The sequence below is a fragment of the Cygnus atratus genome, chromosome 10 (genome assembly GCF_013377495.2).
Source record: "Cygnus atratus isolate AKBS03 ecotype Queensland, Australia chromosome 10, CAtr_DNAZoo_HiC_assembly, whole genome shotgun sequence".
In the NCBI taxonomy this organism is placed as follows: Eukaryota; Metazoa; Chordata; class Aves; order Anseriformes; family Anatidae; genus Cygnus; species Cygnus atratus.
Window position 1 is genome coordinate 16,941,653 of NC_066371.1, and position 26,957 is coordinate 16,968,609.

The following is a 26,957-nucleotide window of genomic DNA, read 5'->3' on the forward strand; positions in this document are numbered from 1 at the left end:
CGCTGTGAAAACTCTGTGCCAAGTGTAATAGCTGCTTTCAGCAGTATTTAAACCTACTTCATTAGAATATGGGAAGAGGAGACATGTTTTAAGGCTGGTTTTAGCAAGTAATCAGCTGTCTCCCAGATGGTCCGAATGTGACTTCTCAGGCCCAGACCCGCCCCGAGCTGCGCTGGCAGGTGTGTGTCAGGGGGGAGCAGCCCGACTGCCCCCAGCTCACCACAGCTCTGGCCCTTCAGGCCAAGATGCTTGAGTATTTTTTTTTTTTTTCCCTTTCCTGGGCTGCGTTTACACCCGCAGAAGGCAAGGCTGCAAGATGTAATGTATGCAAATGTATTCTGACTTCATGCGGCTCTAGTTTTTCCACCAGTTTTACCATCCTTGTGCGGGAAAACACTTTTGCTGTAACCCATTATTCAAGCTAATGGTTTAACTGTTTTTTTGTTACTCTGTAGCCTTTAAGAGAGTGTTTTCTTGTGGGATGAAGGATTGCAGTGGCCATATGAACCAGAGTACACACTCAAGGTGCATCCAGCATGTGGGACTAATCACTTTCTTATTAATATTTATGAACCATCTCATTTAGCAGGTGCTCTTGGGACTTGATTAAAGTAAGCAACACTGCCATTGGTGCTTCAGGTGTAGAGAGTTTTATCTGGCGAGAGCTAGTGGTATCCTTGTCGATGCTCGCTTTGACCACCTGCAGCATTTTACAGGAGATCTGTACAGTGTTTCTCTATAGCTGTTCTTAAATGACAAGTCAAATTGCAATGATAGAATGAATTTGAAATCATCCTTGTAAAGCAGCAGTGCTCACTCTTCTAATGAGTGCCTTCTGTTTGTTCCCAAAGGTCCAGAGGAAGAAATGATCATGTAGATTCTACAGCCTGGGTGCTGCATAATGGGAAGTGGTGAATGGAGTGGAGCTGGTCTGCAGCCTTGAAAGCAGCCAGTCTGTGGACCACCAGTCAGCCAGGGACACTTTGCACGCCAGAGGCATTCTCCACACCGCTCACTGGGACACGCTGGATTCTTTCTAATTGCTTAGGTTGGGATACGAGATTCCTTTCCTTCAATTTTTAAACAATTTTAAGCTTGTATCAACTATAACGAGTGGAGCAATATAATCAACAACAATGGGTGACATGACAAATAGCGATTTTTATTCCAAGAACCAAAGAAATGAGGCCAACCATGCAGGAGAATTTGGGTGCACACTGCAAGAACTGCGCTCCCTCATGGAACTTCGAGGAACAGAAGCAGTAGTAAAAATTAAAGAGACATATGGGGAAACAGAGGGGCTCTGCAGACATCTGAAGACATCACCAACAGAAGGTAAGCATATTTCCCTTCAGTTAAATCTGGGGGCTTTGCATAAATGCTCTCCAGAGAGTGAAAGAAAGGCTTCATTTAAAACCTTATGGCAATTCTCATGGTGCTGTCATTATTCCCCAATAACAAATAAACAAAAATTCTTCAGGGAAAGAAGAACAAAGCAGTCACCCATTTGTCTAGCTACAGCTATAGCTAGCATGAGAATAGAAGGACCTGTTTATTCAAACAGGTATATGCATTATTTCTTTAAAATGCAGACAAAAACATCAGCACCTGTTTCATGGCATTATAATGACACTCTAACTTCTACATTTTGGGGGTAAGAAGATGCATACTAATTGCTTCAAAAGTTTCTAGGTATTTAAACCTCTTGAGAATATGAAATGAATGATTGAGATACATGTTGTATTACTTTTTAGATCAATATGTAGTATATATTTTGTGGTTACTAATTTTGACTTGCTCTATCACCATAGATAATTTTGATCATTACCAACATGTTACTTTGTCAATGTTTTAATTAGTTGGGCTTTTTATATTTGTAATTATGCTCCTTACTTGTGTTTAATAATACCATTCATAATTTCTCAGTATCTATTCTTCTAAGTGCCTCTGGCGTTCTTTACCTGGTCAGCAATCATTAGTCTAGTTTTTTAAAATCATTGTTGTATTTTCACCTCCAAAGAATATTAATGTTTTTGGAAGTTATACAGTCTTTAAATCTTTGATATTTATCTTGTTTTGTAAAGTAGTCAAGGTGTTAATTTTAAATTATTTTTCAAGAAGATAGAAATGTTAGCTTTGTTTCATCCTCTCCTTTTTAAAAATCAATCATTTAGTTACTTTGTCTGTTTAAATGCTTTCGAGTCTTGATTTGTTGGCGTAACCACAAACGTGTCCATTGTAGGGTCACATAATGTGATACTATAAATTACAGTAGTTGAAGAGTCCCAAGGAGCAGCTACCAATGCCTAATCTTCATATAAAGATTAAAAGTTTCTTTATGGCTCTATCCTTGTTCTTATACAACGTCAGAGTTCTTAGAGGTTAGAAACTATAATGCTGTGAACAGTACCTTTTCAGCAAAGGATTATTAAACTAATTTTGTATTAAAATGAGCAGCAAAGCTCCAATAGTGACTTAGCATTCATGCATCATCTTGTATTCTAATTAGTGGCAAGTGGAACCTGTTATAATTCAACATCCATTTTCTAGTCTTGGCTAAATACCTTGTCCTGCCCAGAGATCGCTTTCTGCGGGAGGAGTGAGGCAGGAAAAAGGGTCTGTGCCCCCTGTCTGGGATTTCCAGATGTCTATAAGCCTTGCAGAGAGCAGCCTAACAGCTGTTGCCCACCAGGTAATCAACTCCTCAGGGAATATGCAATGATTCTGACACATCCATGATGCATCTGGGGAATTCCAGACACAAGTGCAGGATCCCTACATTTACATGGCGGAATAAACACAGATTTAAAAATATCCCATTTGGGATTCAGCACCTTCAATATCCCTCAGTGGGTTATAAAATGCTGAAGGTGAAGTCTCAGTTTGGGTGTGCCAAGAGCACTTCAGTGAAGTTTTGCCAACTTATTCTAGTGGTTATCTGGTCAATGTGAACTTCAAAGGAAATATTAATTGCATTATCTGTTCAATTTGTGACATCAGGGAAACTTAATTCCTCATATCGGAACAGAGCGTATGGCTCCAACTAGTGTGGCATGCTGACTCCATCAGTAATCTATATCTGATACTTCAGATAAGGTAACTTTCCTCTGAGCCTTACATACACTTCATCATTTCTGCATTAGGGAGAAACATTTCCAGCTTCGAATGGCAATCAGCATAGCCTTGGAATCATGAGGACTCTGCTGGGTTTTAATTTAAATTAGATCATGTAATAGGTGTTCCTCGTCACACTAAGCTTTGATCTTTTTTTTATTTGTTTTGTTTGGAAAAATAGTTTCAGGAGGAAATGTCTCTGGAATGTCATGTTGAACTCAGAAATTTTCGTCTGAGAGCAAGTATCCTTAACAATTCAGAAGAAAAACTGTAGAGGCTTCTGTCAAACGTGTTTAGGCATAAGTCCCTAGCCATTGCTTTTTCTTGTGTCTAAGCATGGCAAAGAATGTCACAATATGGTGAGGAGGATATTCCTGAAGACATGACTTTTCTGAAAAGAAGGAAACAAAATAGGTTCTTTTATGGATCCTCCCATAGAGCTTTTCTCTTTTTTTTTTTTTTTTTTCTTTTGAAGGAGGAACAAGCCTTGGATTCCCCCTGGAATATTGTTATGGAATCCCACTCATAGTTTGCCACTATACCTGAAAATCACTACTTCTACCATCCTCCTTTTTTTTTTTTTTTTTTGGTGAAGCACAGTTAATTGAATTTCCACTCTTTTTTTAGAGTGCTGCAGATTTTACACAGTTTTATGAGGAATAAGAGAATAAACATTACTACAGGGTTTCAATAAACCCAAAGTCTTGCTGAACAAGAGCCTTGGGTGAATATGAATGAAACAGCAAAAAGGACTTGACTGTTGAATTTGGTTTTACTGGGTTTAGCTCTTTCAGAATTTGTTTTCATAAAATAATTTTTTTGTCATTTTTTGAAACATAGCTTTGGCAGCTACTCAAACAGAGGAAAAATCTTAAGGCAGGCATATTTCAAAATGTGATCTAATCTGAATTTAGTGACATGATATTTAGAAAATATAAGTAGTAGCAATTAGCTCAGTTTATTCAGAAATTCATTTCCTATGTTAATATTTGATGTACCGCCTATGGACTGGTGGAAACAATCACTTATACTGGATGTGCCTTTTTGGAAGTCACTGGATGTGACTTTGTTTTGCCCCAAACCTAGGGAAATACGCTGTATGAACAAATACAAATGCATATCTCCTTGTTTTTTTTTTAATATTTCTGTTCAGATTAGTTTAACTTTCATTATTCTAGTAATACGGAAAATAAGCAGGATCTAGCTGTCTGCCATTTTGCAAAACGGTGTTGAATGCCCCATTGGGCCAAGCCAGGATGACAGTTGTATAATTTTACGTGCAATCTGAGTCTTTGAGGCCCACTCGAGCATTAGTGATACCTTATAAAGGATGGCTGGTAAAATGTGATGAGTTAGTTGGATGAATACCAAATAAGACTGGAATGCAGTCTTTCCTGAAATGAATGTTAACTGTTTTTTGTCCACAGTTTTATGTAGTATGTACCAATTTACCCTAAGTTGCTCAACTACATTCCTTTCATATTACAAAAATGTTTATTCCTTCTAAGAGTATGTTAGCGAATTAACTTACATGATTTCTTGCTTGAAATACTTGGATGCTGTAATTGCCAATATGCAGAAAATGTGAACAATGATGCTTTTTTTTTTTTCCTAATGTAAAGAAAAGGCTTTTACCTACGTAATATATGTGCTATCAGGAATATCAGCTATATTTGTGTTTCAGGCCTGAAGCAGCAGCTCCAAAAGATGTTATATATTGGTGATAATGTTACAGCACTATAGAAATTCTGTTTGTGTTGAGTAGCTACCTGATAGATTGCAGGTAACTAAAGTTTCTAGGTAAAAGTTTCTAGAGATGATCTGGTGTACTGTGCGAACATTATTATGTGAACCATTGGAACCTATTTTTAATACGAAAAATGAAAGTTTGTCTGGCAAGCTTTAGTTCTCTTAGGATACTGTATCAAGATTTCATGGCAAGAGAAAGTATCAATTAGCAGTTAAATGAAAATATTTCTAGTGTAGAAGTTGACTTTTTATCCCCGTGACTGTCCTTAGTTAAGATAGATGCGAGATCTTTCTCTTTCTCATTTGCCATATAAGAGATACAGACTGAGTACCAATGAAGCCACCTGTAGGAGTGTTTCTTTTTTATTAATACAATCTGAAAAGTATTTTACAATTTTAACTGAGGTAAAAAATGAAGCAAGACTGACTACAACCACGTGAACGAATTGCTTTTATTAGCAGCTAGTTTTAGTTCCTCAAGCTTGCTTTTGTAAATAAATAAATAAATAAAAAATATGTTGTTAATAACTTAATATCCTGTTTTTTGAAGCTAATCTTGCCTAGTACATACTGAATTTCATTTAGGTACACCACTCAATTGTTATATGTTATATTAGCTACAGGTATGTACAGAACTTAGAAAAATGAGATAGGAATGGAAGATACTTGATTGAGCCAAATATAATTGTGAGTGTAAAATAGAAATATGAAATAGTGGATTGCCAGAGGTTGAAATGTATAACACCACCCTGTCAAAAATATTATGAAAGTTAAGAAATTAATAGTAGCATTGTTTTAGCTGTTGTTAGCACACTACACATAATATTTGATGTTTTATTAATATTTAAGTATAAATTAAAGATTTTCTCAAACCATTTAAATTCAAGGTCAGATTTTTTTGTCAGAAAAAGGTCAGAATTCAAGGTCAGAATATTGTTCTACTCATGCAATGTTTTTTGTTCTTTAAAAGCTATGTTCCAGCTCTCCCAAAGTAGAATTTAAGAATTTGGATGTGGAGCTGAGCTGAACTTTCAAAATCTTCAGAGCAGCCTCTTCAAAGCGCCCTAAACCAGAACTCCTCATCCTCTCTCCAGATTGCCATGCCTAAATCATTGTCCTTATTTGTGGTGTCACAACGTAACTTGCAGTTCAGGCCAATTTGCCAGCATGCCCAGGCCAGCAGCCAAACTCAAAGTACACATCTAGTCCTTATTTGTACATGTTCTCTCCCTATGGAAGGCTTGGTTTAAACAATGAAACAGTCTTCCCCCACAACAAAAAGCCTTCCTTATTGTCACGGATCATGCCTGTAAGGGTTCCCCCTCTTGGAACACTCTTTTTCTTTTTCCTACCTTGCATGGGAGGAAAAAAAAAAAAAGACCAGCAAACTTTAAGCTCATATTTCACCTAGTTATTCATGCAGTATGAAACCTGGTTGAGCTGGTAAGGCTTGTGACATGCTGACGCTTTTCCCTACTCACTTTAATAAATCCTTGTCACCTGTGCTGGCCTGTTCAGGTCCCCACAAAGGGCTTGTAGTGCTCCTGTAGGCACTCAGGCTGTTCATGGGGCATCCTGGTGGTGAGATCTTGCCTGGGAAGGAATCACCCTGATCCCGCGGGTGGCATCCCTGTGTTGGCAGGGGGCTTGGAACCAGACGAGGTCCCTTCCAACTCAGGCCGTTCTGGGATTCTGTGTTCTGCCTGTATCTTTGGGGGTCATGACTGGAGAGGCCCAGTTGGTGCCTGCCCCTCGGGATGGGCAGGAAGCACAGGAAGGGACATGGGGCCTCCCCTCTGCACCCAGGGATGACTCCTGCCCCTGCTTGTTTGCTGTAGAACAGTTATTTATCTGGCTCTTTGCATGTCTGTTCTGTGCATAAATGCTGGGTCTGACCCAAGCTCACGTTAAATGCCATTGTCCTGGTAAGTCTTTCAACATTGTGAACAGATGGAAAAGATCTAGGCAGAATGGTTGGGTTAATAATGCATGTGAAGTAACGAGTTTTGCTTTGGCTCACAGTACTATCTCAAAGTCCTATATAACATGCCTGTTAAAGTTGTAATACTTGGCCTTAGCAAGCTTGAAGTTGGCTCTTACATGTCTGTACTTCGATGGGTGGGTGTACCAGCACGGTGCTACGCAAATGGACATGAGAGCACAGCTTTGGGATTTCTGCCCTGTGTCCCGGGGTTCCACACAAACCCCGGATGGATGTGTTCTATACACTTGAGACTCCTGCTGTAAGCATCTTATATGTCTATAAAATAATATCTAAATGTTTAATGACTTGAGTGCATGGAGCATTCTTGGCAACTGCAGTTATTTTTCTTATCTCATATTTCCATTGTTTGTGTAATGGAACAGCAAACATTCTTCCAAAGGTTACCCAAACAAGCATCTCAAATGAAAGGCTTAGATTTTTCTAAGTGATAAGTACAATTTCATTGCTCTTTTTGTTTCTGTTTTTTTGGCATGCTGTGCCACTTGCTGATTTACTTTGGCTTTGTTCATTTACTTGTAGAAAACTAGAGAAATATTGCATGATGCATTTTCCCCGAGAAGCTTGTAACATAAATATAAGCTAGATCACCTGCTCCTTTGAGATTCCTAAATGCTTTGTAAAAAGCTTCTCTGTGTGAAACTGCATTGCTTTAAGGTAAGTTTAGAAAAGGAAGAAAGCAAGTGAATGTCATCTGCCAGTTATATTAACCATCATCAGAGATTTTCTGAAGCCAGTGCTGGCTGACTTACGCAATTACCCAGGAGATCGTCTTCCTTTCAATGATGGTCATACTTTGGCAGGTGTAACTCTGTAAGAAAAAGGCTATTTTCATGCTAGCTGAATTCCCCTACCCTTTAAGACAGTACCTTAAACAATTGCAGGCAGTGTTTGCTGACTACAGACAGACATTTTACTGTTGCACCTCAGATCTAGATGAACTGAATCAGAAATAGGTGCAATATTTTGCTCAGGTCTAAAGGTTTCTTCACTGTAATTAGCTCAATAACAACTGCAGTGTGCTCTAATTCAAAGGCAAGTCTGACCCCAAAACGCAATTCTTTCCCTCTTTCTGAAGAGTTGATTGTGGGGTAATATTTGCCTTGCTGTGTTGTGCCACAGGATTCTCCTTGGTCTAAATACAATGATGCAATACAGTATGTCATTCCTTTTTACAAAGTAATAAGTGATGGAAAGTTGCCATTATATGGTGCAGTTGATAAACATGTAGTCTCATTCTAAGAAAAAGTGGTTTGCAATAACTAGTTCACTTATTGCGTCAAAAAGATGAGGTCAGATCTTTAACTTAATCGCAACAGAGTCTGTAACGATAGGGGAAATAATTTTTAGATTTCATAAACTCTGGCACTTACGTCAGTTGTCGAGATTGCAGAGCAGGATTACGTTAGTGGTGTTCCCTCAGAAAAAGGCAATTAGTCCTTTGCTTGGTGGATCAAAAGGGTATTCTGTTATGTATGCCTGCATGCACGTGTATCAAAGTGGCTTCTGTGCTGGTAAAGGAAAATCTGGGCTTTTAAATTGGTAATGGTGAAGAAAGTCCTTAGGGAGGAGAGAAGCATGGAGCTGCTGCTGATCTGTGCTGCAGCCTTTCCTTTGCAAAGCACGCATGTTTTCTGTGGAGTCTACGTAAGAGTAACAGTATTGTAAAGGAAAAAAAATCATGTGTAATGAATACCTCACTTCTATTGTATTGCAGGGCTTTGAAATCTATAAATATATGGAGAGTGTCAGCCTTGAGAGAGAGCTGATTTATCTTCATTTTGTTCTTGCTTTGAGAAAGCTGCAGGAAGAAAGCAAAGTCCATTATACCAAATGAATAATCCAATCGATGTAGCCAGTTTGCCCTTGATGAAATTAAGCTTTGTCTTTGCAGTATATCAGAGAGACTGGAAGGATTTTTTTGCCTTGTTTTCTCAGTGTCCTATGAAAGCAAATGGTTGGTGCATAGTGTTTTTATCCTTTTGTGGTAGGCCCTGCTACAGGAAAGACAAGCACAGCCCTTAAGCAGTCGTCTCAACTGATGCTTAAAAGGGTGCAGAAAGTGCTGCCTTTAAAGTTTAAAGATAAAACAATTACCAGCATCTTCCTTATGTATTCCCCAACTTTCCACGAAGCATCATTGTTAGCAGCAAAGTTGCTTCCAGCTGAGCCAAGGGAATTGGAAAACTTTGCTGCTCAAGTCTTTGTGAAGATCATGTGTAGCTTGGAGAGATGACAACCATGCTGTTCCTTGCAATCCTTGAAATTTTGATTATTATTTTTAACTCAGCATTGCATTTATATCTTCTCATGAAAAAATATTCTGTTATATGCCCAAAAGAAAAAGGGGTTGGGATAAATAATTTGTCTTATCACTGGGGCAGTGGCTTTCAATAAGCCTTGGCCTTCAGTAGCCTTGTCAGTGGAACCAGCATGACTGGATGACTGGTCATTTTTCTTTCGATGTTAACTAGTATGAACAGTCTTGGGATAAGAACAGTGTGTCAGATGCAGTAATGATTTCCTGCCTCCCTTCCCCTTTTGCAACTGATACTTAGCCTTCAAATCTAGACTGATCAAATTTACTGTTCCCATCTGTTTTCCAAGAAGTCTTTCAGAAGAAAAGGTTGATGGTGTTTGACATGCCAGTTATTTATAAAGGTGAGGGGAAAATAAAGCCACAGATGTCCGTTTACCAGCCAGCTCGATGTGCTTCCAAGACAAATAGATCTGTATTTCCTCAATCCTGGTTTCCTTGAATGTGATGCATTCACCGTTTCTGATCTGCCTTTTTGTTTTTGAAGCATCTCTAGAAATTATTTCTACCCTTCCTCAGTCATTTTTTTCTACATCTGTGTAGGTGTTCTAGAAAATATGCTTGCAGTTGCAGATCCAGAAAGCAGTAAGGACAAAGGAGGCCTCCCACACATCTTGAAAAATTGATCATCAGCTCCAACATAGAACCTATTTTCGCTGACAGTGGATGACAGTCTGACGTAGCCTGCAACACGGTTTAGTAACTTTCTTCTAAACTTTTAAAGAAAAAAATATCTTTCTGAATGCTATTAGAAATCCCATTCCTTGTCCTTGCCTTGGGGCTAGTAAAACAACGCACTATAATCTCATGGTCCAGAACTTGGCAGTTTAGCCATATTAAATGCAGTGTATTTCTGTTGTGTAATGGAAATAGCTGGGTGTATGTAGCTGCTATTTCTGTAACAATAGCTTTAACTAGCCCTTGTTTCCTCTCTGCTTTCATATGAAATTCTTTAGGGACTGCAAATACTCTTTTCCCGTGTGGATTGTGAGCTGAATCACTGTGGTAACTTGCATAAGACTCGATAACCTGAGCTTCCATAGCCTGTGCTACTCTTTTGATTTTTCCTTTTGCATTTTGTGTAAATCTCTCCTCCCCACCACTTTCCACAGAAGCACTGTATTTTTCGGTATGAGGGCAGCTTGGGTATAGTCTGGTAAGGTACAGAAAGACTGAAAAAATCAATACAAAGAGGAACAGACCAAATTCTTAGGGCAGTTCAAAGTTCATAGTTCTTTTTCTAATTAGCATTGGAGATTAGGGGGAATAGGGAATGGCCCATTTCTTTATAGGTGTGCTTGAAAAGGAGAGCTTGTCTTTGAAGTAGTTACAAGAGAATGAGAGGAGAATTTTCTTAATGTGTTGAATAAGTCAGAGGTGAACAGCAGCAGACTTTCACCTCATATGTGAGGGCATAGCTCTTCAGATGCTACAGGCTGAATACTCTATGTCCAGGATCTTTTTAGCATTAATGTAGTAATACAAGTGGCTGGCAATGTTCTAAAGTTGTAAAAATTAAAGTGTAGCTATTAAATTATATTCTTATCACTTAGGATAAACATTATTCTAGGCACTCAGTTGATTCTTTTCTTAAACACAATACAGCAAACCTACTCCTTTTTTTTTTTCTTTTTTTTCAATTTGCCTATCAGTTCTGAATGATTACCTCAGTTTGGAAGTTTGGATGGGAAATTGGGGCATCGTGGGTTTACCTGTGCTTGCCTCGCTTCAGCTGTTGCATACCCTCCTCTCTAGAACAGGGTCTGAATTTTAAAGGAATGACAGGGCCCTGTTTGGGCCACTGTTTTATTTTTTTTAGTTGTATTATTACTTTTTTTTTTCATTCTTAAAAAAAAAAAAACTTTATTAGAAAGTTGTTGCATTACATCATCTACTTTCAGGAGGATCATGACTGTTGCATGGTTTTGCAAGGTCCCTCAGCCACCTTGACGTTTGTAGCCTTGCAGTAGTGCAGCCAAAATATGCACTTCTCCTCCAACTGTAGTCCTGCAATGGACTTTTAGCCCATAAAAACCTTGGAGCATACATAGATGACTCTCTTGGTAAAAAAACTTTCCTATTAGTGACAATTGATTAAAAGGGTAAAACAGCTGTGAAGTCTGACTGAAATTAGAACCTATCATTTTCTCTGTGCAAAATGTCTAGTTTTTGCTTAAAAAAAAGAAAAAAGAAAAGAACTTCTAAATTACTACTTCCCTGCTTTCTCCAAAAGCATGGTGTAAAGTTGAAAAACTATTCAAGTATTAAGGTGTGCTCACCCTCCTGACTCTGTACACGTCTCATGTAATGACAGTGGAGTACTTGGTCCTTGGACTTTTCCTTTGTTCTATTGTTTTCTCAAATCAGTGAGTTTGTGCAGCGAGCCCAGCAGGTGCAAGGGCAGTCTGACAGAGCTGACCCCATCTCTTTTGTCAGTGAGTAGATGTGAAACTAAATGAAGAACGTGGTGCTTAGGTAAGAGTTCAGAACAAATACTTTTCAGACTTAAAAAATAATATGCTGAAGGAGAGCAGAAAAGTAAATTGTTGGTGATTATCAGTATTATGAGTGCATCAAGCGTGTTACATGACTGCTGTACTTGACCCTAGGTTGTTTCTGGTGCTGGTATAGTCAGTTACTGATGCCTCAAAGCTGTAGGTGCTGAAGGACTCCACAAATACACTTGAAGAAATTAAAAACTTAAAAACTTTAAACTTAAAAAATGTGGCTAAGGAAAATAGGTATAAATATCTTGTTGGTTTTGTTCACAAGGAAGGAGATTAAATTAGAAATTCTGCTACTTCACCTGCTTACAAACATGAAAACTAATCTGCTGCAACACACAAAGTAAAAAGCCAAAACTACAGAAGTGTCATCCAAAACCCATCATGCATGCTGGATCAGAACATGGATATAACATGTATTACCAGAGGAATAAACACAGCTTTAGCTGAATAAGTGTATTGGTTGTACAAAGATCAGTTCTCTTTTCTTCAGTGAGCTGTTGTCCAGCTGTTTTGGTTTTGTTTAATGTTACAGTGTAGCTGAAGTCACTTACATGTGGATTATGAGATGGCAGAAGTCATTGAGCTAAGTCTTATTGACTGTTTTAAAGTGACCTCTCAGAGGACGAAGAAAATACCCAGGTCTTTAATGTGTGTGCACTATTGCCCCAAAATACTGTATACAGGCTACACAGGCTAAGAATAAGCCTGTATTAATGTTTGAGTTGAATGTTAAATGTCCTGGAAGAATCTGAGTTTTTTGCCTTGAAGTGTGTGCATGGTAAAAGGTCAGGACAGTTGGAAAATGCTTAAAAATATCTCCTGCAACACCAATAACTGTTTCAGCATTAATAATATACAAAGGCTCTTAAGGTGAAATAATTTTTTTCTCACAAACCTAGATGTTATTTTTAATTCCTGATGTTAACCCTGTTTAACAGGGATATCAGCATGGCATATTTTGCCATGGGATGCTGGCAGTGCTTTCTGCTGCCCCACTTTTCCAGAGGTATTGACAACGACATTAATGCTGCTGCAGCTAGCAGCTTAAAATTATGGAGAAAATATGCTGCTTCTTGCTGTGCAGTGGCAATCAATTCCATTTCCTGTATGTAAAAGCCTTCATGTCTCTCCTGTTCTGCTCTTCCCTCTTATAAATCTCCCTGTGCTCAGCAGCTGCTACAAGGGACACCTCACCTTGCTATACAGAGTGAAATGTCCCTCCAGGGCTGATGCCAGCCATGCTCCTACGAGTCACTCGCAAGCCACTGTTTACTGTGCGAGGGTGTCTGCTGGCATCCTTCCCTGGAGAATCAAATGAGTGGTTTTGCAAGCCTGTCATCTTTTCTATCTAGTCATGTTAATGTAGTGACAGCACAGTGAATTTTAAGAGTTTAAAAGAGTGTTTAAAATTTGTCCTGAATCTGGTACCCAGTTTGGAATTTCTTGTCCGATTGGGTTACCGTCATGCCACAACTTTGTGAAACCTTCCTTCTCTCAACTCTTCCTTTTGCTTTGAGCAGTTTAACCTGCTTTCTGCCATCATTGTTGCTTAAAAGTCCTGAATTTTAGTTGAGTGACCTCCTGAGTCCTCTTAGATGCCTTGCAGTGTTGAGATGGATGAAGTTGCCTTGATACCTTTAAGACATATTTTTCAAAGCTTCCTTCCTTTTAATTTGAGATGCAGAAGGAGAGGAACATGCTTAAGCCTGTTCATACTTCAAAACATTTTGAGAAAATTCACTCTCCAGTTAAAAATAGGTAGTGCATCTTATCTGCCTGGGGCTGCCCAAGGAAGTTGTGGGAGCCTTGTAGGAATAATGAGTGGTGGCTGACTGGAATAAAAGTGTTTCTACCTGTTGTTGCAAGGTGAACGTAGTCCATAGCATAGGTGTCGTGATCCAGGTGAAGTGATCTTTACCTGGTATATCTTACCTGCCAGGAGAACAGGTTTTAGGTGAGTGCCAGATCTTGGTGGGAAGGGGCCTACAAACCTCCTAGGGAGCGAACAGTGTGTGCAGAGAGGAGCCAGAGGAGGCTGCGCACTGAGCTCGCAGCTGTTGGGAAAATGGGGAGTATGTTAGGAGAGACAGGTGTTCAGTTTAGCATACCTGCCTGAGACAGCTCTCCATTCTAGCAGATTACAAGTAGCAGGTGTAATGAATGTCCTCATATACATGTAATCTATAGAAGGCATTTATTTGTATTAATTGCCTAGGTTTTCTTGTGGTATTGAACGTTTGTGTATATTGGTATGAGTAGTCAACGATGAAAATGTTGCCCTGATAATTTAATATACTTCTAAGCAACCTGAAACAGTGCTGAAGATGTACCCTCTCATTGTTTATACCAAATCATCCTTTGTTCAAATTTCTTCACCTGCTTACTCCCCATCTTGAGTATGTCTGCTTCTCCTGATACCTATTTCCTTATTGCTCACGTGCTCTTTGTTCTGTACTTTGTACCTTCTGGTATCAGTCAGGTCAGATGTTATGTGTCTGTCCTATTTCAGCTTGGGCCTCTTGGCAGAACTGAATCTTCTTTATCTGCCGAATGGTGGTGCTCCATTTAATATTACTTGTACAACTGGTTGATTAAGTATCACAGTATTAAATAGTACAACTGCATTAAATATAAAACTCTGGAAACAGATTTAATGCTGATTATTAAGGGAAAATACCTCAGCATAACTCTACATAATTATGCTGGAGTTATTAAATAGTCAATGCCCTTGAATTAGGTACACAGAATGAGCAACTAAATGGTCTTCTGTAAGTGTTATGCAGCAGTTTCCAGCTGAAATTATTTTAAGACTAACATTTATTGTCAAACTCGGCTTGTGGCTTTAAAAAAAAGCGAGACAAATTAAATGGTGATTTACATAACATTTTAATTTATAACAATTCTTATTTCTGAATCTTTGGGGGGGGGGAGAAAGGGGGGGGGGGATTGTGCCTTCCTGGAAGGGTTTTCAAGAAAAATATTTTTTGCAAAAAATGGATGCTGAAAACTTCTGTCACTTTTCACTGCATGAGATAATTCAAGCTATAACTTACAGGCTGAAGTTCTGCATTTTAAATGACTGGAAAGATGGGCTACTTGTGTTCACATTTTCAGATATATATTAAAAAAAAAAATTTCTTTGTTAATGGCTCTCCTGACTTAACCCTTACTTTATTCATGTCAGTGATGAAATTTCTATTTCCTCCTTAAGCAAAATGACTTGAATTTTGAGTTTAGCCTATTTCAAGAATTTTAAATACTTTATAGCAACAATATTAATTTAACATTCATTGTATTTACGAAAAAGTCTTTTTAACTGATAAAGTTTTATAACAGTTAAAACTAATGGTTTATGGTGCTTTGAGGCCTTGGTCTTTTCTAAGAATCTATCTACTCTAAGAAATGAAGATGTAATTATTTGAAAAGAAGAAAGGATTGACAAAAGCCTTTAATATCATGGTCACTGCTGTTTTCATAGGAAAAGGCTGAGGTGGATAAGGTATAATGATATGGCAGATATTCGCTCTTTAAATTAAAGTATCTTCGTGTATAGTCAACTATTTCCTACTTAGGGCTTCATTATACTTAATGAAAAGTGCTCAAGATAGTTTTGGTTTTTAGCGCTAGGAGGAACTGTGGAATAGCAATTCATAGAAGCTTAATTGTACTGAGTTCAATGCGTAAAGCACAGTAAGCCAAACAGGGTTTTGCTAGTTAACAGAGACACAGTTTTAATAAGAGTTCTTTACAAAGCAAAGTTAGTAGTGAGAGCTTTGCTTCTGCCCAAACATCAGTGTTCCAACTTTCCCATTCAGTGTCCAATATCATAAAAGACTAATACAAAATCTTAAAAATTTGTAAGCATAAAATCCAAGTTTTAGGTTTTAAGTGTCAAATGTGTGTAAAAATACACCAGTCTCTAGCACGGTGGAAATTTTATCATGAAAAAAAGACCAGGAAACTAGAGAAGGAAGTGTTAGGAAGTGAGCGCATGGCAGTACCCTCTAGAACATCAGTGGCTTCAGGATTCAAACACGTTTCTCTTTGGCATGAACTGCAGGGGGATGTATAGCATGTGTTGGCAGTAGTAAAGACTAGATGATGGACTGGCAGCGAAATGTTAGGCTCCGTACAAAGTAACCTTACGATTCTTCTCGAAAGCCAAACACCATGGTTTATTCGATAATCCAATAACTCATTAAAGGGATTTGGCAAGCAAAGCTAATTAATAAGCATGCCCATGTCTTTTCAGAGGTGAACACCTGATGCTCTATTTAGTATTGAGTCAGTACATGTAAGTAAGGTGAGCTGGCAGGCAACATTAATTAATACATCCATTCAGTTTCTCAAAAGCTACAGACTTATTATATAGCTTACACTGAGCTGGGAGGTGTTCAACAGGAAAAGTAATGGCAAATCTTACACTGCACCAGTTTTTTGTTTTTATCTGGCTGTTATTTTACAGTGAGCAAAAGGAGCCCAGACATGGAAAAGAGTCTGCTGTTAGCATGATCTCTGCAGTAGGTTTAATTAATATAGAACTAACTGTTTTGTTGTTGGCTTATCACTTAAGACAAAAATAAATTCCCAGATACAGAATATTAAACATATGGAGCTAACTGTGGGTTTGTGACTGCCATCAGCAGTTAGCAGTGAAAAGCTAGCAAGGTCCTTAATAGTCTTTAGGACTTTCTGGAACAAAACATGATCCAGTAATAAATGCTTTTCTAACAAGGAACAATGCTGCCCAGAATTTATTCAGACAACTCTTCTGTACAGCAGGGCTACGTCCAAGGCGCCAGTGGCTTGCTAGGAAGGAGCAAAGAGTTTGCTCTTCCAGAAGGGTTTGTCTAACGAGCAAGAGGATGAAATATGCTTAAATCTTTACATACAACTGTGTTTATTATCAAAAGACAGTATGTTGCTTGAAGTTATTATGTGAAAGTTTGCTTGCTTGGATCTAGTTTTCATCTGGGAATCTATTGCAATTTACTGCTCAAGTCTGCTGTTGATACTCATCCTTCTGGGCAGTGTGCTCGGTGTTTCACTCTAATCCTTCTGTGAGGAGGGAAAATACAGAAGTTTGAGTCCAGATAAACACTTACTCAACAGTTTGACCTTTCTATAGACCTGAATCAGCAACTGATAAATGCTACCTTGACATCACCCAAAAAGCTGACAACTTCATTTTCAGTTGCTCTAATAGAGGAGTCCTAAATGACCAAGTTGCCTAAATAAAGAACTGAGAGTGCTAGGCTAGCAGACAGTAGAAAATTTTTAGATATGGGTTAATTGTATCAAAGAGTATATCTGACAAGGGTAAAATGGATTTTGCTGTGTCACATTTTCTTAGTTTTGCGTGCTGTTTTCTTCAATGTGAAACATGAACTACAGCTCCTCTAAAGGACAGGAGATATTTAGAAAACCATATTAACAAAAATAGCCAGACTTGAGGAATTCATGTTTGAATAAATTGTCTACAAAAATACAGGTATACAAACAAAGACAGAGGTGGATTTAATTTAAAATCTTACCATGTTTAGTACTGGGAAGGGATTTGTTTTTGAACACTGTAGCAATTTGTATGCCTAAATGCAGATAGCTATGTGCATTTCAAGTAGTGGAAATATTAGTCTTATTTTATAAGGTAGCACTTGCTGCTAATTTTAGTACCTGTGCTTCGTAAGTTCTGTCCTCTTTATAGAGATATACAGAAATATACAGAAAGCCTTTTTTTTTTTTTTAAAAAGAAAAACAACAACTCATTTTTCCCTCTGACACTGCAGGTTTCTTGAACAAGCGGCTGACTGAGCTTTGCAGTCATGGAAATACTGGATATGTTCCTGCGATCCAAAAAGTGGCTGAAGGGAATCAGAACAAGAGTTAGAGATTTTATAACCGACAATAAAACAAAACCTACAACAGCTGTGAACTGTAAGGGAGTTAAGCTAGCATCTAGAAACCTAGGAAGAACTTGCAGAACCTAGAATGACTTGCAGGCAAAAATATCATTCAAACAGTTAACTATAAAGTGTTGGGACAAAAATGTGGAGCTATGGTGGTCAGTGACATTACCACCAAACTTAACAACTGAGCCTTAGAAAACTAAAATGAAATGGACAGTGTGCATTGAAGCATAACACAGAGACCACAGATCTAGCTTTGTGTGCTGCTAGTATGAGCTAGAGCCAGAGGTGTGCCTCGTTCAGGCCATGAAAAATGGTTGTATGGTGGCTGAGTGAACAGCCCCTTGCTTCCAGCAAGGGGTACACCAGAGACCGAGAGAAGACTTCTGGACAGCAGGTCAGAGACTGGTACGAGGGTTATGGTTTATACAGTATACCTGCAAGGCAAGGGTAGGCATTTGAGAGCATGTCACCCTTGCCTGTTGCACTGGCATATCCAGTGCAGAGATGTGAAATATGGCTTGTCCATATTGTCCTATGGCTATCCACACAGAGATGTGAAATATGGCTTGTTTCTAATAGAAGCAATACAGTCTGTAATCTGTAATTTGTCCACAGCTATTGGATCTTTTTTTTTTTTTTTTTTTTACAACATATAAGCCTGCATCTGCCAGTAGATCAAAACATCACTTTCAGTGTAAAGAAGAAATCTGAATGTGAACTATGAATCAGATCACATTTGAATTTGGACACTCAACCTTCTGATCCATGGTTTTCTGTATCTGAACTTCCAAGCTCTGGTTAGTGTAGAGCACCGTGGCGTTAATTCTGAGACACAGGGTTTCGGGAAGGGTTGAGGAAAGGTAGTGTTTGAATGCTTAATGGGTGGGAGCTGTCCTGCATTACTGAATACCTTAATGATGGTTGTCTGAGGCTGCTTTATTTTCTCATGTACTTCTATTGACCTGTAAAACGCAAGTTAGACTCGTTTACAAAATCCAGAGCAGTCCACATGCAATTAAGCTATTCTAAATTTCAGAGCAACATGCATCTTTGAAATAATTCAAGTTCTCAAAGTGGTGTGAATACAACCAGGTAGCCTTTGGCCTAGCTTGGGTGGAAACAAGCACAAGTATAGGAATGGATATTTCTTCCTGTGATAGACAGAGAAGGGCACTGTCTGCTGCTTGCAGACAAGGTTTATTATCAAATGGCATCAACAGGGCCAGTTGTACTGGAAACATCTGTGAAATTTCAATTCAAGGATAGGCCTTTGGAAATATTTTTGCATTTGACCGGCTGGTGTGACTTGAATTGTATATGGAAAGACTTCAAAGGAAAAATAGTCAAATTATATTTCTGTTTGACTGTATGGCCTCAGTTACCAAAATTTTGTTTTTACCTTGGGGTTCTGCAGAGAACAAGAGAAGTGCTGGAAAACTTCAGGCTTTCATAGATGCTACTTGTTACAGCAGACAAACTCAGCAATGTGGCAGTTAGGATCCACTCTCAAGAGACTTTCTAGGACCTCCTTATATTTTGACTGCTTTTTTTCAGACCGTGTTGGAAATGATGTCTTTAATCTATTTCTAAACTGAAAGTGGCTTTACTTCCTCCTGTTTTCCAATTACCTGTTTAATTGCTGTGCTTTCTGGATTATGGATTTGTGAAGGGAACTCCCCCCGAGTGTCAGGAACTGTGTGCTTAAATGTACTCCTTTTCAAGCCTCTGGTCCAAATTGTACATCTGAATGCTGTGGCACCTTCCAGTTCTGGGTATTGTTGAAGATGATGGTAAGCTGTTGTTTGTGCTGCAAACATTCAGTCAGCTGAAATTGTGAATGGTGCGTTAGTGGTAAGTGCACCTGAGAGTGCTGTGGGGACTGGTACCAGAATTCTCTGATGCAGGAGTATGAAAAGATGCCTGAAGGAAGTTGGACTTTTAATAATTTAAAAGTCTGGATTTGGCTTGAGAGGTCCTTAACCTGCATACTGTCAATATTGCTGCTTTAAGCCGGAGTACATCTATGACAATTTTAACTTGAATACGCTTGAGGAAACTACAGCAATCTTCTGGAAGAAGATGGAAATTGTTCTTTTGTGTATTCTTTTCAGAATATCCATCTATTGCAGCTTATTGCTCCTTGAAACTGAAGAGAGATTGTATAAGGTGTCTGTTACAACAGGGATCGCTCTTGAATCAGATGTTTCAAGGTTGAACAGTGAAATATTTTTATTACAGCTCAAGATTGTCTACAGGTGGTTTGTTTGGGCATGCTTTGTTAGTCAAGTAGTGACTGAGTTATACTTTTCAAACAATATTCAATTTGCGAAGATCAGAATTTGAAGTAATTCACGCATAAATGTATATATTTTTCATGGATTAAACAGTGCAATGTCAGTAAAAATGTAGAAATGTGGTCTTCGTTAAACAATTAAAGCCATTTTTCTGTTAGGTATAGGAAACAAATGTTGCGTTCTTTCACACAAATTTGCAAGTTGTTCAGTAATAAGCAAAGAACTGTAGTTTTCATTTTACTACAAAATACGGAAGTATTTTTAAGGAACCTTAGCAACATTGGAAACAAGTAGGGAATAAAACCGCTGTGTATTATTATAAAGTCAGTAGCTGTACAAGTAGCATTTTTGGAAGAAACAACTTTTTACACGTCAGAGTAGTTTTACAGAAGGATGAATCTAACATTACTTTGAAAATGTAGGCTGTGTCTATTCAAGGTATTTTGAAATTAAAAGCACTTCTCTCACTGGCATATTGCAATGGGCACATTTAATATTGATATCTGAAGAATTAAAAACAACTATTGATATTTTATGCTATATCCAGCATTGAAAAATTTAGTGGGACATTTGGGGAATACAATGAAGTGAGCATAGTTTTTACTTTTAAATAACAATATTGAAAAATATTTAAGTAACAAGTCTTTCTGATGAGATGCATTATTCTAATGTTTAAGAAACACTTGGAATTCTTGATTTCCAAAGTAGATATTACTGTTAGTTTTTTTAGATGATTGAGAATGAAAGTAAGCTATGGTATGTGCAGGAAATTTTACAACCCACTGTTGTATTTACCAGCAACATAATAGGATATTATTGCCAGAATCAGATGGAAGTACTGTGTCTGTTCTTGCTGTAGATTTTGCTCCAGAAGTTTTAATTCTGAACATGTGTGTGTAAGATCTAATTCTGATGAATCCCATAACAGTATTCTGCTTTGTTTTGTGGTGTATTCCCCAAATTCTGTTTATAGATAAAGAGATATGCCAATGGCATAGAACAAAAGAATATGGTTAAAGATTCTAGTGCACTATATGGATGATTATGTTTTATGTGCTTTGATTAAAAAAAAAAAAAAAAAAAGGACATTGTTTCTTTAAATAATTTCCAAGGGCAACATACACTTGCAATTATTCTAGTTTAAAAACAAAAACAAAAAAAACCCTTTACCCTCGGCTTCAAATCATGTGTGAAATTCCTGCTGAAAGCTTTGGCGGGGGGGGGGGAATTGATCTTAATTTCCTTTACCGTACCTTTTGATTTATAGCCATTCTGAAATTCTTATTATTAAGTAACCTATGATCTGCCTCTGATCTGTTAAGTGCTGAAATGCTGATTCAAATCATGGAAAATTTCATTTGTAAACCTGAATTATAGGAGATGGAAAATGTGAGAACTCATTACTGAATATGTAGCACAAAATCTTTGTTCAGGGGATTATTTTTTTCAGCTTTTTATAATCTAGGACGGTATTATGTCTGTTTCCTTTCAGCACTTTCGTTCAAGTGTTTACATGGAAGGACAACTTTCAGCACAAGCAGTGAGAATTTAAGACCAAGCTTCATACAACGGAGATCTGCTCTTCATAACAAAGTGTTCAGGGTAGCATGAGGCATTTGCACTTAATCTGGCACAAGACCTATGGCTGCATGCTACAAAAATCATCAAAGCAGCAGAAGTACTTGAGCAGTTAACCTCTGAGTCTATTGCCATGCCACACTGCTAAAAACACCTGAGCTAGCTGAAGGTGCGTGGTACTAGAGCACTCCTGTGACTGCAGTAAATACTGATGTGCTCTAAAGCTTTAGACAAGTGGAATAGGCACTGAGTACCTTTGTGAAGGAGGCAGGAAATTATGCGCTGCTACTGTAGTCCTTGTCCCAAGTAGCTTTTTATTGATGTATAAGTGTAAGAGAGTTTAGAATAATTTCAGATGTTAAATGAACAAATCAAATGCAGAGGCCCAAAAAGGAAGCAGTGAAGTCCAGATCAGCATAGAAAAGGCCTGCTCAAGTCTCAAAAGCAGCTGCAGATGCCTGCAGAGGAAGAGGGCTGAGTGCCTAACAGGGAAGCACTCCATCATGGCTCTGTCCCATTGATTCTCATGAAAGAAAAACCATGTTAGAATTGGGCCTCAAAGAGAAGCTGTTTGCTCAGGGGAATTCAATGTTGGAAAATGGTGAAGGGGATATTTTTTTCTTAGGGTTCCCTTGATAGTTATGTGGGAAAGAACAGCTGTCTATGAAGTTGACCAGCATTTTAAATGAGCCTGTTTCAGCTGACTATGTGCAGTATCCAAGGTGTTTTCTGCAACAGCTATAGGGGAATAGAAGGGAACAGTGCTATTTCATCTCCAAACCTTACCAACAGAGGAAAAATAGATGGTGCTTGAAGTAGGGACTGAGTTTCTTTATAAAGCTAATGAAGTACTGGGACAAAAAAAAAAAAAGTAATGATTATTTATCTCCCTTTTAGCAGCAGCTTTTCTTGTTTGGTAACACTGCAATACTCTGTAAATAATGTGTCAGTACATTTAATTTAACATATGCAAAGCTCTTCTGGACACTTCTGAACTCTTCCCTTCTCCTTTCTGCTCTTCAGCAGGATTTTTAGGGCACAGTACACAATCTATTTCATGGGTCTTTTCTACCACCATTTAGTTTCATGGAGGCAACATACAGTTGTAATTAAAAATGCATATGTACAGTGAGTAGGCTTACAAACAAAAACACCCCCCACAAAAAGCACCCCAACAGCAAAAGGCAAAACAAAAGCCCAGATAATGAGAAGCAAAACCTGACTTGCAAGGTTAAAACCATTGACTGCCATCACTCTCCTGACTGTGTTTTAGCTTACCCCCTAAAGGGACTAACCAACTACCCGGCCAAGCAAGCTGAATGTCATCTTGGTTGTTTACTAGTCATCATGTTGCCTGGAATAAGAGAACAAAAAGAGGAAAAACGTGTGCCTCAGGAAAAGTCTTGCCTGGTGTCATGAGTTAACAGTTAACTGGTGAAAGAACATTGGAGTACCTAGAAATCATGCTATATTTAGAATTTATTCTGTGCAGTGGCAAGGTCAATGCTTCATTCCCTGTTGCTCGGTGCGCAGAAAACAGAAGTACTGGTGCATTTTACCATAGGACACAGGAGGCTTGATAACCCAGTTCCCCTAATTGCTAGGTAAGGGAGATCGGCTATGTAAACAGAGCTGGTTTAGTGCATAGAGAAGAGATGCTGCATGTCAGAAGTTAATGTTATTGCCAAGGTCCCTAGGGAAAACATTTGCAAAGTTACTCTGACAGAAGCTTCTGAGAGGCTGCTGTGAAATAAGTAAAAAAAAAAAAAAAAAAAAAATAGGTGCTGCTAGTAAACAGTTTAAGAGGGATGTTTGTGCCTGGAAGTGTTGGAGCTGATCACAGGCATGCTGCTTTGCTCCTGTTTCTAACTTCTTGCGGTGCATGTGTGTTCTATCTTAGAATTGGGTTGTTTCAGAGCATGAGAAAAGGATAGGTGTTATGGCATGATCAGGATAACTGAAGTGTTTCTGTGCAAATAGTAGTGTTGTTTGATGGCTTGTAGCTGTATATATCTATTGCAAATGAACTTTTCTGAAAAGCAGTACAACATGGCATGCAACCATATGGAAGCTGCTCTTAAAAACATGAGTTGTCTCCTACAATTTTGTTTCAAGCATGGTACTTTTATTATGCTTTTTAGAATAACAGCTTCACAATTGGAAGTGCATTGAAAATTCATGAAAGAGTGAGATGTGTTCACCCAAATTTGCATTTGGGCAACCTTTAGCATTTATCTTATTTATGTTAATGAATAATCAATGTGAAACAGAATGCTCTTGCTCTTAACTGATTTGAAATCTGCCATGGAATAAAATGCTGATTATTTACACCACTGAGTAATTAAGGGACAGGTTTTATGTTATATTCCATAAGTATTTTGGAAGATTGCTGTACAAGTAAGCTTTGTGAGTCCTTTTCATAGGTCAACAGATTCCTATGGAACTTCTCTGCATTTCATAAAGATGAAAAATTAATAACCCTTCTACTGTCTTTAGACACTCCGTAGTATGTTTTTAACCTTATTTGTAGCCTTATGTATACTGCAACATACTTCTTGATTCACTTGTCCGTTTGGCAATCTCAAGTGAAGCCAAAGGATTTTGAAATTAATCTATCATAATATTATTCTGAAGAGTTAAAATATTAAAAGTGAAGTAATGCATAATCTCTTAAATCAAATTTCATCTTCAGGGCAGGTTGATGAAAACAAAATGACTTAGGACCCCTGACCCAGTATTTCCTAGAAAGTAATGCTGCTGATATGATTATTCTCATATATTTAATTTAGGACAAGATATTCATGTATTTGTGATAAATCATTTGCTAGTTGGTTAAATCAGCAAACTATTTGGACAAGTTTTTTCTAATTTTCTTTTAAAAAGATACAACCTACATATTAGATGTTATACCAACAACTGTTTAAATCTAATAATTATATTACTTATTGTGGAGATCCATTCCAGTCCTGGGCAATGGCACTGTTTTGCCAAACCAAGAACCTGTTATGTAATTAATGAAATAGAAATTTGGTGCAATTTTTAGCATGCTTTGATTTCTGATTTGGTAAAACTTACTTATCCTAAAGTTATTGCACCAGTTATTGCAAAGTTATTGAGTCAGTAGCCCAAGTACCTGTGTGGTTTTGAAAATAACTTTCAGACTATTGATATTTGCAATGCTGAATTCATAAAGGAGGGACATTCAGGCTTCATCTTACATTGTCCTAATAGGACAACTTGACAGTAGATGTCCTCTCTCTCTCCTGAGATTATAAATTTTGCACTCTGAAGGTTACACAGTTGTTGGTGAAAGTGAATTCAAAAAGCCCTTTACGAACAGTTGACTTATAAATAAAACATAGGCAGAGAGCACACTTCTGGCATGCATGTCATATAAGCTAAAAAGCAGAAGGACACTTTTATTTTTGGTGAGGACTTGTCTGCTTCTGATAGAGTTGCAGAAGAGCAGCTACTATAAATATCTGGTAGGAAAAGTAAAATTTGATTTAAATTGTTTTACTGGGTAGTCTAATGTACTCATGCTCTTACAGATTACTGCTTATGTATCTCTTCATGCAATAAAGTGTATAAATATAACTGCCTCTTTTTCAGCCCTTGATTTACCTTCTCAGCTTTAGATAACGGCGTTGGACAGACAGAAATGTCTACGTTGTAGGCAGAGCTGGCAGAGGTCCCTAAGCAAAGCCCCAGGGGGTTCTGGTGCAGGAATGTGGGCGTCCTTCACCTCACCGCACCCATTCCAATGCTCGTTTCCTGCTCCAAGGCTCTGTGGTCAGCTCAAATAGTAACGAGTGTTGCTGCGCCAAAGGCGGAAGGGCATTCACAGTACAGCGCCATGACATTTTTTCAAAACTACAAGGTTGCTATTATGAATATTTTTCATATCTCTCAAATTGCATTAGGCAAAACGCAAGACTATCTAGGAAGTTCAGCATCTGCAAGATCACATCCTGTAAGTGGTTTGTGTTAGGCATGCCTCATGTGACCTTCAGAAATAGTTTGCTTAAGTTAAAGCACATGCCCTGAGTGTGCTTAAATCTAAGCATATGCTCAAGTAGTTTAATATGGAATTGAGTTGCACATATGTAAAGCTAAGCTGTTAAGTAAAAAGAAGGTTGAGTGTTAACTGGCTCTGTTCTGGAAAAGAATTAATTAGAGCCTGAGAAATGCTTTGTCTGTCATTGTTTCGTTAAGTCCTTGTGTGCTCTGTGATCTTAGCAGAGACGTGCAAAAAAAAAAAATCAAGACACTATTCGCCCTCCTTTGTTACATGATGACATTACTTAGTGCGCAGGGAGTTCTGTTATTATGCTGTGATCTCAACAAATGAAGACTCCAAAGGTCTCCTGTCAGGCTATTTGAAGTACACACACTTTTAAAGATAGGAAGGGTAGTATTTAAGAAAAAAAAAGTCTTTATAATTTCGTCTGAAACAGATGAGAACAAAGTAACATATGCAAATTTTGAAAAGGTGCTGTAAGGGATGCAGAATTTTGTGAGGACCCGGTAATCTTTTGTGTGCATTCTGTTTTGTATGTCGTCTGTTAGGATTATTCACCTTGCATCTTCTACAAACCTATTCAAAATGTGATGCTGAATAATATCATTAAGAAAAATTAAAACTTTAAGCTGCCTCTAATCATTTAGCAAATAGCTTATTCCTTGGTTATATGCTGTTTGTTAGAAATTTGACACTGCATTGAAAGTTACTGATTTCATTTTGTCAGCTTGACTTAATTTTATGATCTATATTTGCAATTGGTGTTGAAGGTTGCAGCTTAGAAGGCAGTCTAGATTCCTGAAATCACATTTGTGACAAGTTACTTAATCAGCAGAACTACCTGAAAGTGTTTGAAAATAATGTTGTGCCACTACAGTTGTGAGAAAGTTGGTATGAGGTGTTAAGTAGCAATAGAATAGGTATTAAAAAAAGCTGTAAGTCTAAAAAGGGCCATGGGGTGCTAAAAATATAAGATGATGGAAGTCAAAGAAGGTCTCTAGGTGGTTGCTGCCTTTTCTTCTGGTAGCTACATCTACTAATGATCTTAATTGTGGCTGTATAAAATGCTGTGTCTGTGTCACAGACCTTCTGATCACCAGCCCCAGACTTCTCCATCAGGCCAGGCTGTAGATATGCAGTTAGCTGCTGCTTTGATCACTGCTGGATGTTTCGGCTTGTTCTGTCCTTTTAACACTTAAGGCCCACCCAGGAAGAAATGTTGTAAGATTCACCTAACAACCAGAATCACTGTGAAGGACCTTCAGATCTCAACTGTCCTCCCTAGTGTTCTACATCAACATGAGAATAGAAACATCTTTGTTTTTCACAAGCACCGTTTTTTGTGTGTGCAACAGAGGAATAAATAGGAAAATTTGATAGTGTTTATAAAACTGCTCGGTCAGTTAATACTGAGAGGTGGTTGTGAGGATCCCTTCGAAGCTCCTTTGTAAGATTAAGTAAGGAGA

General features: G+C 38.1%; 1 protein-coding gene across 2 annotated transcripts in view; it reads left to right on the forward strand.

The window, feature by feature from the left end:
* Positions 1–26,957, forward strand: part of ATP2B2 (ATPase plasma membrane Ca2+ transporting 2) — a 412,675-nt gene that overhangs the window by 234,092 nt on the left and 151,626 nt on the right. For both annotated transcript variants that reach the window (XM_050712691.1, XM_050712690.1), the window contains exon 4: positions 852–1,335. In XM_050712691.1, coding sequence (XP_050568648.1) covers positions 1,137–1,335 — 199 coding nt within the window. In that variant the 5' untranslated portion in view covers positions 852–1,136. The remainder of the gene's footprint in view (positions 1–851; positions 1,336–26,957) is intronic.